At 37.7% G+C, this 14516-nt stretch overlaps 1 protein-coding gene across 5 annotated transcripts in view; it reads right to left on the bottom strand.

Annotated features, from left to right (window-relative positions):
* The window catches only part of CIBAR1 (CBY1 interacting BAR domain containing 1), a 28834-nt gene continuing 14318 nt past the window's right edge, over nt 1-14516 (bottom strand). For 3 of the 5 annotated variants that reach the window (XM_055116729.2, XM_055116730.2, XM_055116732.2), the window contains 3 exons: nt 10454-10567; nt 2715-2834; nt 1-1038 (listed from right to left, as the gene is read on the bottom strand). In XM_055116729.2, the coding sequence (XP_054972704.1) occupies nt 946-1038; nt 2715-2834; nt 10454-10567 (327 nt within the window). In that variant the 3' untranslated portion in view covers nt 1-945. The remainder of the gene's footprint in view (nt 1039-2714; nt 2835-10453; nt 10568-14516) is intronic. The other 2 variants (XM_055116731.2, XM_055116733.2) reach the window with 1 other exon arrangement.

The raw sequence follows: 14516 nt of genomic DNA, 5'->3' as shown, positions 1-14516 counted from the left end.
AGCTTTCTAGAAAGTCTTTATTTTTCTGTTATGAATAATTGCATTTTCTAATTATCCCAAATGATTTTATAAATTCCGTAACTTTTATATGCCTGCCTGGGATCCATGAAATAAAAGTATTCCTTACCAAAAGAGAAGCATCAGATACACTGAAAGGCTCAATGTTTTATATTTTCAGAAATAAAAGTGACTGTATACCCTTTTATTAACTATATGGTAGCTTGGTAAAATTTTTATAGAATTTTTAATGATCTGTGGTGTTCTATGATGAGGCAACATTCCACCAAATTAGCCTTCCAAAAGTTGCAGTATCATGTATAATTATGACAGCAGTTTTGTTTTAAAACCAGAGTCAGATTGAATGTAGCTTTTTTACAGCTGAAATTTATGCCTTATGTGTATTCATAAAACATTGATAACTTAGTGTCACATTATCTTTACTCTTTGATTATACTCTTCTTGAAAAGTAAATTTACTTATCAAATGATAAAGTTTTAGGGAAAGTTAAAAAAAGTTTTTTTTCTTAAGGCTTCATGGAATAGAATTCCATGAATCATAATGACTACGTAAGACCCTTTTCTGGTAATGAAAGCATGGAGTCTTAACCAAAAAGCTAAGCAGAATTGTTAGATCTTTTGGTTTCTGTCATAATGTACTATTGGAACTTCAAGTAGCTATAGTACATTAATATGAAATACTTTGAAATACACCATCTTTAAAAAAAAGGCACTTACACAAAAATCATGTAACACTAGGTAGGATGTTGAAATGACTGGTATGCAATATTTTTTAAAGCCTTCATTTTTGGTCAGCATAAGTTTAATTATTTTTCTGTTTCCAGTTGGACTTCACTTTGAGGCTTAACATACCAAAGTGAGTATAAAGTTCTACAATTTAGTCATTGTGGATTTCAAGTCATTTATGATGAAAATGGAAATGTGTAGTTTACTTAAGAAAATTTTCTTCTTCTGTAACATCTAACTCTTCATCCTCATCATCTTCTGCTTGTTGATCCTTTCTTAGTCGACAAGTGGATACCTGTTAAAAGTTAACACACTTTTTAAAATAAAAACACTAACTTAAAAAAATTTTACATTCTTGGTATATTTTTATGCTATTAAAGGGCACACAACAAATATTTCAAAAAAATGTCCATGTCATAATTTTTAGTAGTGAAAATTCCCTATGAATTTTAAGCTCAGAAGCCAGTTTTTTCATTCATCACATTTTTTTGAATAAAAATGTGTAATTAGCCATTTGATAGCCATCAATACTTCAAAAACATTAAAAGTATAGACTCTATATTATGAATATTAAAAATAAATTTTGGGTCACAAAAACAGCATTTGAGAATCATAAAATGGATGGCAAAAATAGAAGGATATTTCAGCTAGGCAGTGGGACAGAAATACTGATGTAAAAGTAGTGTGATTTAAATGGAATGAGTTGAGAATCTGAATTCACCAGTTTTAAGTTGCCTGACTGCCGCCACATGGGGCATATTGCTTAAAACTTCTCTTGAGGGTGATTATATCTAACCCAGGGGACATTTGGGAATGTCTAGAGACACTGTTGTTTGTCAGTATTGGGGCTGTGTGTTTGTGTGTGCTACTGGCATGTTGTAGGTAGAGGCGGGGGATGCTAATATCTGCTTGATGTCGTCACAATATACAGGACAGTATTCCGTCCCCTTCTTCCTCCCTGGTGGGCCCAATTATTTGTCCCAAAGTCAGCAGTGCTGAGGTTGAGAAACCCTGGGATAATGCATTCTGAAGTGCTATACAAGTGTTAGCTAAGGTAACATTATTAGTTGTAGTCAAAACTTTATATGGACTATAAAAGTAAATTTATGGAATTTATGTTCAAGGCACTTAATGCCGGAATAATAAAAATATAATTGGGTTGGGGGAGAGATACATACATATAAAACAAAATAAATGCTTACAGAAGAATCAAATGAAAATAGAAAGTATGGTATCAAATTTACCTAAAAGTTGTATCTTGAAAATAAGTTTGTTGAATTTTATATTCTGAAGGCTAGATATGAAAAGGGCATAGCTCTCTAGATCAGGGTTTGGCAAGTTGCGGCCCAGCCAGCCTCCTGCTTTTGTAAATAGAATTTTATTAGAACACAGTCATACTGCTTTATGTGTTACTTACAGTTGTTATTTATAGTTGTTGGGGTAGAAACCATATGGCCCACAAAGCCTAAGAATGTTAGTCTCCACATCTTAAAGAAAAAGTTTGTCAGCCCCTGCTCTAGATACTGGGAAACTCAAGCTTTCTGGATATAGAAAAAAATGAAATGATTTGTGTTCAGTAAAAGCCCTTTTTTAGTATAATTTGGTATTTAACTTTATAATTTAATGAGATCCACTAAGTTTTGATAGTGAGATTTAAACCTAAGTTGGACTTCAGAATCTGCTCTTCATATTATAGCAGATAACACATCTGCATTAGCATTCTTTTGTCTTTTCCACTTCTGCTCTCAAGTGTTACGCTTTAGAGAGTAATATGTAATTACAGTATAAAACATAATTGAGAAATAATAGAGCTGCACTTAATGCAATCTTCTGTCATTTTATAGAAGAGAAGAAATAGGTCCAGGGGAGGATAAGTTACCGAGGTGATATGACTGAGGGGAAACATTTTTAGAACTCAACAATTCCAAAGACAGCAGCTCAAATTCCTTTAGAGTACGGTTTCTTGCTCACCTGTCCTGTTCCAGATACACACTTAGCTGACAGTGATCTCTGAAGAGGTGACTTTGAATTTGCTCTTACAATATCTAAACGAGATGAATAATCTGGTGCATACAGAGAATTTCGGAAAACCTATTGTAATGATAAAATAGCATTATAAAGTAGATGCTAAACAAAATCAAGACAGTCAAATTAAGTTCCTTAGTTAAGATTTTTTTTTTAAAAAACAACTCCCCCCAAATGGACAAAATTCCAATTATTGTAAATGTAAAAGAAAAAACAACAAAAATAAGCTAGAAAGATGAAAGCTAAAAATTCTATTTGAACTATGTAAGATGATGACAGATATTAAACAGTAATTAGTCATGAAACAATCATTTAAATGCTTTTGCCAGGAGAACTGCAGAAGTTGAGAACCTCAAAGCATGCAAGCTAGTAGGGAGGCTGCGACTCATACCTTTGAATCTTTCTGTTCTGCATATTCTCAACTCTTACCAATTTAACTCTGCAGTACTGCTATGAAAATTACATAAGAGTAAATTGGAACCACTATAATTTATGGATTCCAACCTTACTAGGATCTGGAATGCCATGACTTGTCAGTTCTCTTTCCTTAAGGCACTATTTCCAAATGTTTACCACTCTTAAGCCTTTCTAGCTCCATCTTTTCTACCCTACCCCGACCATTTCTCTATATAGACTAATAGGTAAGGTTATCAGATATGAATCTCTTGAACTTTACCCCTTTCCCTCAAGCTTTTCGCCCCTCCTTTTCCTTCTTTCTCTTCAAAAATACCATTCTGATTTATTTCCAATGTGCATTTTTCCTTTAACCAAAACTTCAAACCCAACCAACAAAAGCTTTTGTTGTCACAGGTTCCCTCTCCTAAAAAACAAGCTCAAGATCAGTCTCTTTTTTTTTTTTTAAGTTATCTCAAGGTATAACTACTTAAAAAACTTTCTTGAATATTCGACTTCATCTCCATTTTCTTTTAAAAAAAATTTCTTTTCCATTTATTTATCAACAAACTACAGTTGAGCTTTTTCACCTCCCACTAAAATTGCTCTTCCTCACATCACCAAGGTCTTTTTTTCCTCTTCATCCTCACTGACCCCCTTCCTGAAACTTAAATGCTACTAAACTCTTTCATTGTCCTGGCTTCTCTATTTCTTTACATCTCCTTTTCTACTACTTATACCTAAAATATTTTTAAAGGGTTTCCTTTAGGCCACTTATTATATATAAAAACAATGCTGCTGCACACAGTGGCTCATGCCTATAATCCTAGCACTTTGGGAGGCCAAGGCAGGAGGATCACTTGAGCCTAGGAGTTTGAGATCAGCCTGGGCAACATGGCGAAACCCTGTCTCTCCAAACAAAAAAACAATCAGCCAGGGGTGGTGGTGCATGCTGGTAGTCCCAGCTACTTGGGAGGCTGACGCAGGAGAATCACTTGAGCCTGGGAGGCAGAGGTTGCAGTGAGCCAAGATCATGACACGCCACTGCACTCCATCCTGGGCAATAGAGTGAGACCCTGTCTCAAAAAACAAGTTTCTCTGAAAGATCTTATCTACACTGTTAATGACTACCCTTCAACTAATCCCCTGACAAGCATACCCTGTGATAGCTGTATTCATGCTCCCAACTATCTCCTGCTCTAGACCAGCACTGTCCAGAAGAACTTTCTGAGATGATGGAAATGCTTGCTGTTCTGTACTGTACAGAAACGTAGCCACTGGCCATGTGTGGCTACTAAACACTTGAAATGTGGTTCACGTGGCTGAGGAGCTGAATTTTTAAATTGAACTTTAAATAGTTATATATGCCTAATGGCTACTTTACTGAACAGTGTAGCTCTAGATTAGCTATTACAATGAAAGACATTATCTTTTACCTAGAAGACCAAACTATAAGCCTGGGCATTCTCCCTAAATTTCTCACCTGACACTTTGGGAGGCCAACACAGGCGGATCGCTTGAGCCCCAGGAGTTCAAGACCAGCCTGGGCAACATGGCGAAACTCCATCTCTACAAAAAATATGAAAATTAGCCAGGCATAGTGGGATGTGCCTATAATTCCAGCTACTTGGGAGGCTGAGGTGGGAGGATCACCTAAGCTCAGAGGTCAAGGCTGCAGTGAGCTGTGAGTGTGCCACTGCACGCCAGCATGGGCAACAGGATGAGACCCTGTCTTAAAAAAAAATTTATATATATAAAACTTATACATTTCTCACCTGAGGCACTTCTCTTTTATTGACTCTACATACCCTTCACAGCTTACTTTTTATTTAAGGCCAAAATATGTTATTGCTCTCTTTAGACAGGGACCCACTGTCAGGCTGAATTGCAGTAGTGCAGTCATAGCTCACTGTAGCCTCAAACTCCTGGGCTCAAGTGATTCTCCTGCTTCAGCCTCCTGAGTAGCTGGGACCACAGGGGTACTCTGGCTAATTTTTTCACTTTTTGTGCAGACAGTGTCTCGCTATGTTGCCCAGGCTGGTCTCAAACTCCTGGCCGCAAGCAATCCTCCTGCTTCAGCCTCCCGTAATGCTGAGATTACAAGTGTGAGCCACCACGCTTGGCCTCTTTCTCTATTCTAAAACTTTTTGTGGCTCTTGACTGTAAATGCAGAACCTAAGTTATACTATGCCTTTGCAATGCTGGTTCCTTAGCCTAGAATTACAACAAACTGTCCTTCAAGAATTACTTGTCCTTCAAGAACAATGTAAAACGCCATCTTTCTTCTGCATTCCCCTGTTGTCTGAGTAGCACCTACTGTTCATACCCTCAAGTACTGCTTTTTAACTCAGTGTTTTGTAATTGATTACATATCTGTCTCAATGAGTCTTAAGTTCTCTAGACCAACGGAGCCCTGTTTTATCTATGCATCTCCTCCCTGGCAAATAGAAGATGTTAATTAAATTCATTTTTGCCAAATGAATGATGTTAAGTTGCAAACATAGTTAACATCATTCATTTGGCAAAAGTGAATTTAATTAACATCTATGGGGAGGGGGGAAGGAGACCTAAATTAGGGGATGGCTACACATTCCTTTAAGAGAACTTCAGGACACGGAAGGAATCAAGGACAAAAGACAGGAGGTGAGACTTGTGTTTTAAAGTAATTCAGGGGTGCTAATTAGGTTAACAGGTTACCAAGGACCAAATTCAATTTTGGTGCCAGACATGGACCACTGACATCCTGGTATGACATAAAAATGCAATGACTTGGGCCGGGCACCGTGGCTCACGCCTGCAGTCCCAGCACTTTGGGAGGCCAAGGCGGGCGGATCATGAGGTCAGGAGATCGAGACCATCCTGGCTAACATGGTGAAACCCCATCTCTACTAAAAATACAAAAAATTAGCCAGGCGAGGTGGCGGGTGCCTGTAGTCCCAGCTAGTCAGGAGGCTGAAGCAGGAGAATGGTGTGAATCCGGGAGGTGGAGCTTGCAGTGAGCGGAGATAGCGCCACTGCACTCCAGCCTGGGTGACAGAGCGAGACTCCGTCTCAAAAAAATAAATAAATAAAAAATAAATGCAATGACTCATTAACTGGTATTTGGAGGAGAAACATTTTTCTTAAAACATTAACTTTTCTAGCAAAGATGGAATTTAAAGTGGGAAATGGAAAACAGTATGTAACCCTTGGGATACAAGTCTATACCAGTTAAATATTTATTACAATTAACATTTTACTCCAATTTATTGGCAATAATGCATTTTCCAACATGGTCCAAGATCTCTTCTAAGAGCAGTTCTCAAGATCTGAATGTGCTCTGAAGTTAATACAGAGGTGACCTGACAATATTTTTTTGTGTGTGTGAGATAGAGTCTCACCCTGTCACCCAGGCTGGAGTGCAATTGGCACGCTCTCAGCTCACTGCAACCTCTGCCTCCCAGGTTCAAGCAATTCCTTCCATCTCAGCCTCTCGAGTAGCTGGGATTACAGGCACGTGCCACCATGCCTGGCTAATTTTTTATATCTTTAGTAGAGACAGAGTTTCATCATGTTGGCCAGGATGGTCTCGAACTCCTGACCTCATGAGTTCAGGAGTTTGGGAGGCCTGCCTCGGCCTCCCAAAGTGCTGGGATTACAGGCATGAGCCACCGCGCCCAGCTGACAGTACTTTTTATGTGAAGAACAATTAAGATGGTTTGTGATATAACTGGAGGTGCCTAACTACAAAACACTGGCTGCAGCTGGAATAAATCTCAGCGGTTCTTACAAAGCATGGACTATCTGGAAGAATAGCAAGTTATTTCTGTCTTTTTCTGCATGTTTTCTTTACTTCTTTCCAAGAAACCTGTATTTATAGGATCTTTCCTCTTGGTAGGTACCTGTTTGATATTATATCAGTTACATCAATTAGTTACTTCCCCTGGTCCCACAGTTCTCTCCAGACTCTTCTCTCCACAATAATGGCATAATAATAGTTTATGCCCGTGGTTCATTGAACACATGCTCGTGCCCTATACTGTGCTGTTTTGTTTTTGTTTTTTTCCATGACATGCCATGATTCTCAACTGTGTTGTTTTAAATACACTGTTCTTTCTTCACAACAGTCCTGCCTCAGGACCTTGGTATATCTATCTATGCCCTCTACCTGAAAGTTTTTGCCAGGCATCCTCCCATGCATCCCTCAAGATTCTAAGAAATCACTCTGATTCTCCAGACTATTTGTAACCCTCCATCACACACAACACTTTTTTTTTTCTTTATAGGACTGGTCATATAAAAAAATCATTACACAGTTTTTAATGTCTGAATTCCCTGGTAGATTTAAAGTTACTGCTTTGACAACTTGGACTGTTTCTTAGAATGCTACATCCTTCACACTTAGAATGGTGCTTGGTGCATATGAGGTGCTCAATAAACAGTTGTTGAACTAACACTATATGAGGTAAGTACTACAGTATCTCCATTTTAGAAAGGAGGAAGCTGAAGAGCGAAGAAGTTAACTTGCTCAGTATTACTTCACTAGAAAGTAGGGGAGTTGATATTAAAAAAAAAAATCTACCACATATTCCTGAGACCTTTAGTTTTACATAGAGCTCTTCTCCCACAAACTACTTAGATGGCTGATTAAGAGTACTGGTAAAAAGTTATAAAGGAAGTGGTGCGACAAAAAAATATCTAGGACCTCTGGAATGAGGAGGAAAACCCTGGGGACTGAAGGGCTTGAAGGAACTTTAAGGTCAGTTAACAAATGGTATGTCAGAGGTATTATACAAAGAAGAATGAAAATACTTATAAAGTGGACTACAGTCTTGAAGGAGAATTGGGGGATCACTTTTGAAGCTGCCACTAAATGCAGTGTTATTTCTTGCAGGAAATGGTTAATGCCACTCATCAAGAACCATACTTCTGGAAGTCTAATGTAGAGAGGATTAAAGCATAATGGGCCTTGTAGTCAGACTTCCGGATCAGACTTCCAGCTCTGTTACTTACTAGCTATGAGATCTCTGGGAAGTTTCTTAACCTCACTGTGCTTCAGTTTTCTCATCCACAGAAATCAGAAATAAGTACTTTTATCAAAGTTGTTGAGAGGATTAAAATGATATAGTTAAAATGCAAAGATCAGTAGCTGACTCAAAGTAATTATATAAACGTTTGCTATTTTATTATTTTATAAATGACAGATGAAAGCTTGATAATCAATTTTTTTTTTTTGGATGGAGTCTCACTCTGTTGCCAGGCTAGAGTGCAGTGGCACAATCTTGGCTCACTGCAAACTCTGACGCCCGGAGTCAAGCGATTCTTCTGCCTCAGCCTCCCGAGTAGCTGGGATTACAGGCGCGTGCCACCAAGCCTGGCTAATTTTTGTATTTTTAGTAGAGATGGGGTTTCACCATGTTGGCCAGGCTGGTCTCGAACTCCTGACCTCAGGTGATCCACCCGCCTTGGACTCCCAAAGTGCTGGGATTGCAGGTGTGGGCCACTGCGCCTGGCCTTTATAATCAATTTTTAAAAGCAGGACATGAAAAGGAGTGAAAGTTAAGAAACCTTAGCTGTAGTGTTTGGAATTAACACTTGGGAAGTCATGATTGACAAATAGAGAAATATAAATATGTATATATAACTGATATAAAACAAATTAGATTTTGACATTAGAAACATATATACACATACTGTAATATGTACTTTCTTCATTCTCTTTAACCTATATTCTGGTTTTAAGTTTCCTGGAGCCCGTGGAGTAATGGGACAGGAAGGCTCAGAGGGTCTCTTTACTGATAGTTAAGATACAAAAAAAAACTAGGCCAGGCGCAGTGGCTCACACCTGTGATCCCAGCACTTTGGGAGGCCAAGGCGGGCGGATTATGAGGTTGGGAGTTTGAGAGCAGCCTGGCCAACATGGTGAAACCCCATCTCTACTAAAAATAGAAAAATTAGCCGGGCATGGTGGCAGGCACCTGTAATCCCAGCTACTAGGTAGGCTGAGGCAGGAGAATCACTTGAACCCAGGAGGCGGAGGTTGCAGTGAGCCGAGATTGCACCACTGCACTCCAGACTGGGTGACAGAGCAAGACTCTGTCTTGGAAGGCGGGGGAAGATACAAAAAAAAAAAAAATTCGGGGGAATCTTCAAATTTGTTAAGTGGTAGACACTTCCATATTTTATTAACACAGAACTCTTGTTATATGTGGGATTACATGGCTTTTTTCACTTCTATATTAGAGATGAGATGGGGAAAGTATGTCTTGAACAGTTTACTTCAGCATAAATACTTTCGTACCTTTATTTTTTCCGTTTGGAAGGTAAGAGGGTTGGATATTTACAGAATTGCTCATTGAGGACCAGTCTTTGATATTTACTTGCTCTAATGTTAGTTGGCCAATCAGAATTATTTGCATTTAACTAAAACCATCAGCATAAAGCAAGCTTACATAACCTACATTTATTTCATAGCTTAGTGATTACATTACACAGTCAGTCAGAATCCTGATTGTGCTATTTACTAGCTAAGTGGCCACAAATAAGTTATTTAAATCCTCTAAGCCTGCTTCTGTAGTTGTAAAATGAGAGTTATAGCAGCACCTACCACCTAAGATTTTGAGGTTTGAATGAGAAAATGCATGTAAAGCTTTGGGCATTGTGCATGATGTAAACACTCAAATGTTACTGAAGTCAATAAATGTTAACTATTTTTTAGCACACTTCAGTGGGCTTATATCACCAGTCAAAATGATACACAGTATTTTATTTAATGGCTTTATGTAAATTATATTTTACTAGCTATTAATAAATTAACTCTTGGAACTTTTGCCATGGTTAATTTGAAAAATTGAAAATAAATGGAAAATCATAAAAGTTCATCTATTTTGGATTACACATAATAACCACTATAGTGTTCAAAGTTAAGATACTAATCATGGCTGGGCACGGTGGTTCATGCCTGTAATCCCAGCACTTTGGGAGGCCGAGGTGGGCGCATCACTTGAGATCAGGAGTTCAAGACCAGCCTGGCTAACATGGTAAAACTGCATCTCTACTAAAAATACAAAAATTAGCTGGGCATGGTGGCGGGCACCTGTAATCCAAGCTAGTTGGGAGGCTGAGGCAGAAGAATTGCTTAAACCCACGAGACGGAAGTTGCAGTGAGCTGAGATCACACTACTGCACTCCAACCTGGGCAACAGAGTGAGACTCTGTCTCAAAAAAAAAAAGATATTAATCACATACTAATGTTCTCTTTTAAATATTTCCACATTAACAGAAGAACTGAGCTTAGATAGACATAGTCCTACCTCTAAATCTTCATCTTCGTCAATGTTTTGTATATTCTGGTAGGCAGCAGTGTAGACCTCTAAAGCTTTGCCGTGAAATAACATTTCGATTGTGATAAATTCAGAAAATATAGTCTAAAAAAAACCAAAGAATTGAATTTAAACAATGATTTAAATTTCTTTATGAATATAGTAACTTTATTCCTCACTATAGTCTTGGTATTTTATAAAATACAGAAGTATCTGTTTTTCTATAGGGTAAATAAAGTACAAAAGATAACTGAAAAACAGTTGTGAAGACCTTTTGCTGCCAAACCTTCAAATTATACAAAGTATTTCCTTTATCACCATTCACTTCCCTCTTATTTTTTATTTTAGTTAGTTCTCTTTATACCTAGTAATTGACATTTATAATAACATAAGATCTGACTAAAATGTATGCTACTATATACTTTTAATATCATATGCTTATTAAGTATTAGAGCAGTTCAGTTATGAAGCTGGTGTTTTAGCAATTCCAACTGATGTTTAAACAGGAGAACGTTTTTTAAACAGGAATTATGTTCCACACTGTATGCTACTCGTATTCTCTAAACATAAAGGAGTTACTTGGTAGTAATGACACTCCTGCCACTGATGATAACACCATATATTTGCATAGAGCGTTCCAGTTTACAAATATTGACTTGCCCAGTGTTGCTCACAGGTCAGACTCTTTAGACACAGATCTGATTCTAAGGCTACAAGGTTATAGCTCATTTAAGGTTTTTTTGCTGTTGCCCACTGAACTGTGCTGTTCTTGCCGGAATCAATCATTTCCTTCACAGATAAACCGTGCAGGTAACCTCTATAAGCATGATGGAAACCTATGACAAGGAAGTCATGAACAAAGAGTATGAGTGAAGATGTGCATGTTTATCTAAGCAGGGGGTGAGGTAATCAGTAGGTATGGAAAAGATGGAAACCAGGCAAGTTTTTAATAAATATGATCTTATCATTTTGTTAATTATAACAAAATAAGCAATGTAGAGAGAACTGGGCTGAATAAGAACAAGGCAGAAAATACTCAAGCATGGATTATATTAGTAGGCAGTAGTCAAATACACATTTCCCTTCATCCCTGCTCTCCTAAGATAACCCAGAAAGGAGTGGTCGTATACTTTGGAGGATAGCCATATAGATAATTATCAGTGGCCTGTGATTCTTTCCTCCAGCCCCATTCTTCCTAGATGATTGGAAAAACACTTAAGGGAGCGTTAAGAGGCTCTGACTGCTACTCAGTGATATACGTCAGTCTGAGAGGACAGGGCCTAGGTAAAAAAGACTTGTAACGATGATTCACAATGACCCTTACTGTCACTTCATGTAAGTTATAGAGGGCTCAGGTATACCAGGCTGGCAACTGACTGATAAACGGCATTATGCTAAAATACAATTTTGGATTTCATATTAAAGTATCTCTAGATACCCAGGAGTACCTTAGAGGAGGAATGGCTTCTGACCAGGGCTGGGACCTACTCTTAGTTGTTAGTGTCCTTATGATAGTTGCAAACCAGAAAGGAGTCAGGTTTTCTTGAGTGTGGAAACTCCCAGAGGGAAAACTGAACTAAGAGTCGATGACAAGCCAATACACCCATTTTTAATGCTCAAGAAGTAAACTAGCCAGGCACAATGGCATGTGCCTATAATCCCAGCTACTTGGCAGGCTGAGGGAGGAGGTTCCCTTGGGTCCAGGTGTCCCAGACCAGCTTGGGCAACATTTGGAGACTTCTGTCTCAACAAGAACAACAAAGTCAACTAGCTAAATTGGATGTAATGACTAACAGTAAAGCGTCCATCTTGTTTGATTAACAAAAGAGATCTTTAACGAAAAGGTTTTAAGAACATTTTCGCAAAGAGGAAATGACAGCTCTCCAGCGTATAGGATATTCAATAAAGGATGTAAGAGAACTGTTTATCCATTTGAAAATTAAAGTTATATATCCATGTCATACCACATGCAAAACACAGCTGCCGGCTAAATATTTAATGTTTAAAATATTTTAAAAATCAAGAAAATATAAGCAAGTATTTATATAACCTAGGGGATGAAAACCTTTCTAAGCATGACACCAAGGAAGAAACCAAAGATAAGAAGATGGATTTGGCAATAAAAAGAAAACTTAGAGGTGGCAAAAACACTAAGCAGTAAAATGAGAAAATACATTTGCAACGTACTTTCTCTTTAATTTGAAGGGCTAATTTTCTCAATATAAAGAATTTTTAGAAATTAGTAAGAAATTCCAACATCCAACAGAAATATAGGTTAAGGAAAAATATAATTTACTAAAGGAATGTATCGCTAAATACATTTAAAAAGCTCAGCAGTAATAACAAATGATACTGATTTTTTACCTATTGTCTTATTAAAAATACTGCAACTTATGGTGTCAACATTGTCATATTAAAAAAAACAAAAACAAAAAAACACAGGCCAGGTGCAGTGGCTCATGCCTGTAATCCTGGCACTTTGGGAGGCCGAGGCAGGTGGATCACCTGAGGTCAGGAGTTCTAGACTACCCTGGCCAACATGGTGAAACCCTGTTTCTACTAAAAATACAAAAATTAGCTGGGCATGGTGGTGCACGCCTGTAATGCCAGCTACTTGGGTGGCTGAGGCAGGAGAATCACTTGAATCCGGGAGGCAGAGGTTGCAGTAACCCAAGATCATGCCACCATACTACAGACTGTGTGACAGAGCGAGACTCCGTCTCAAAACAACAACAAAAAAACAAACTCACCATTGTACCTGTGCTTATGCAAGGTTTAGCAGGAATGTAAGTTGGTTTAACCTTTGTGGACAGAAGTTTTAAAAATATATATTAAAATTAAAAGTATGCTCTGAAGGAGGAACTCCACTCCTAGTAATTTATCTCAAGAGAATAACTGGGCCAGCACAAAGGCTGCTGTTTAACAATGTGTAATGATGCAGTGACAGCTGCAATTGCAAAAATAACCTAGACATTCACCAATGAGGACTGGTTAAATGAACTAGTATAACCATACTGCAGAATATCATAAAGATAACAAAAATGATATGGATCTGTTTCTTGGCATAAATATATCCATAAGTTTTAAGAAGAGATGCTATATATACAGTGGTCCCATTAATGTATAACTGTTAGGACTAAAAATAGTACCTTCCTCATAATGATGTTTTGAGGAATTAATGAGTTTATTCATGCAAAATGCTTAGAATGGTACCTGGCACACAGTCAATGTTTAAGAAATGTTTGTTATTGTTATTACTATGTCTCTGTATATATGCATAGGAAAAATCTGGAAGGATAAAATAAAAAATGATGAATATTTTTGGGTGGTGAGACTAAATTTTTGTCTAATCTTATGGATAAGTTTTATGATTTATATTTATAATAAAAATAAAGCTATAAAAAATTAATTATGATGTTTCTTGCTCATGTCAGCTACTTCACTACATACTGAGTTCCCATCCCCATTTGTTACAGGAGCAACTCCTGGTTAAGTACCTTTTTTGTAACTGTGAAATTCCCTTGACATTCATCATATACTGATGACTTTTCCTAATACATGGAAACAAACAGGATTGTGATTTTTCTCTCATTTTGTACACTAAGTTCTATGCCAGCCGATTTCAGAGAGACACTCTGCAAAGTTCCTATGAAAAGTCTGTCAAAAATGTATTACCTTGCTGTTTAATACCAATACCAAAATTCAAATGGACTTATCAATTAAACTCACCTCAAACACAGTAATGCACTCACAGTTATGAGCAGTGCTCACTACTGCCAATCATTTCTGCTTCCAGAATGGTTAAAGGAGCCACAAACTCTGCCCTTATCAGAAGCAGTAGCCTGATAACAGGTAAGAATAGGAATGTTCCGTTTCTCCCCAAATTAAGAGTGGTATCAATAATCTGACTTTTCCAAGCATTTATCTCACAGAAATGTTTATGAGACATGCTAAGATCAACATGGTAATATCTGACTATTGTTTTTATTAGAAATAAGGGGGCCAGCCAGGCACAGTAGCTTACACCTGTAATCTCAGCACCTGGGGAGGTTGA

This window comes from Pan paniscus, chromosome 7 (assembly GCF_029289425.2).
Source record: "Pan paniscus chromosome 7, NHGRI_mPanPan1-v2.0_pri, whole genome shotgun sequence".
Classification (NCBI taxonomy): Eukaryota; Metazoa; Chordata; class Mammalia; order Primates; family Hominidae; genus Pan; species Pan paniscus.
The sequence above is the reverse complement of the archived record's forward strand: the minus strand, read 5'-3'. Positions and strand labels throughout refer to the sequence as shown.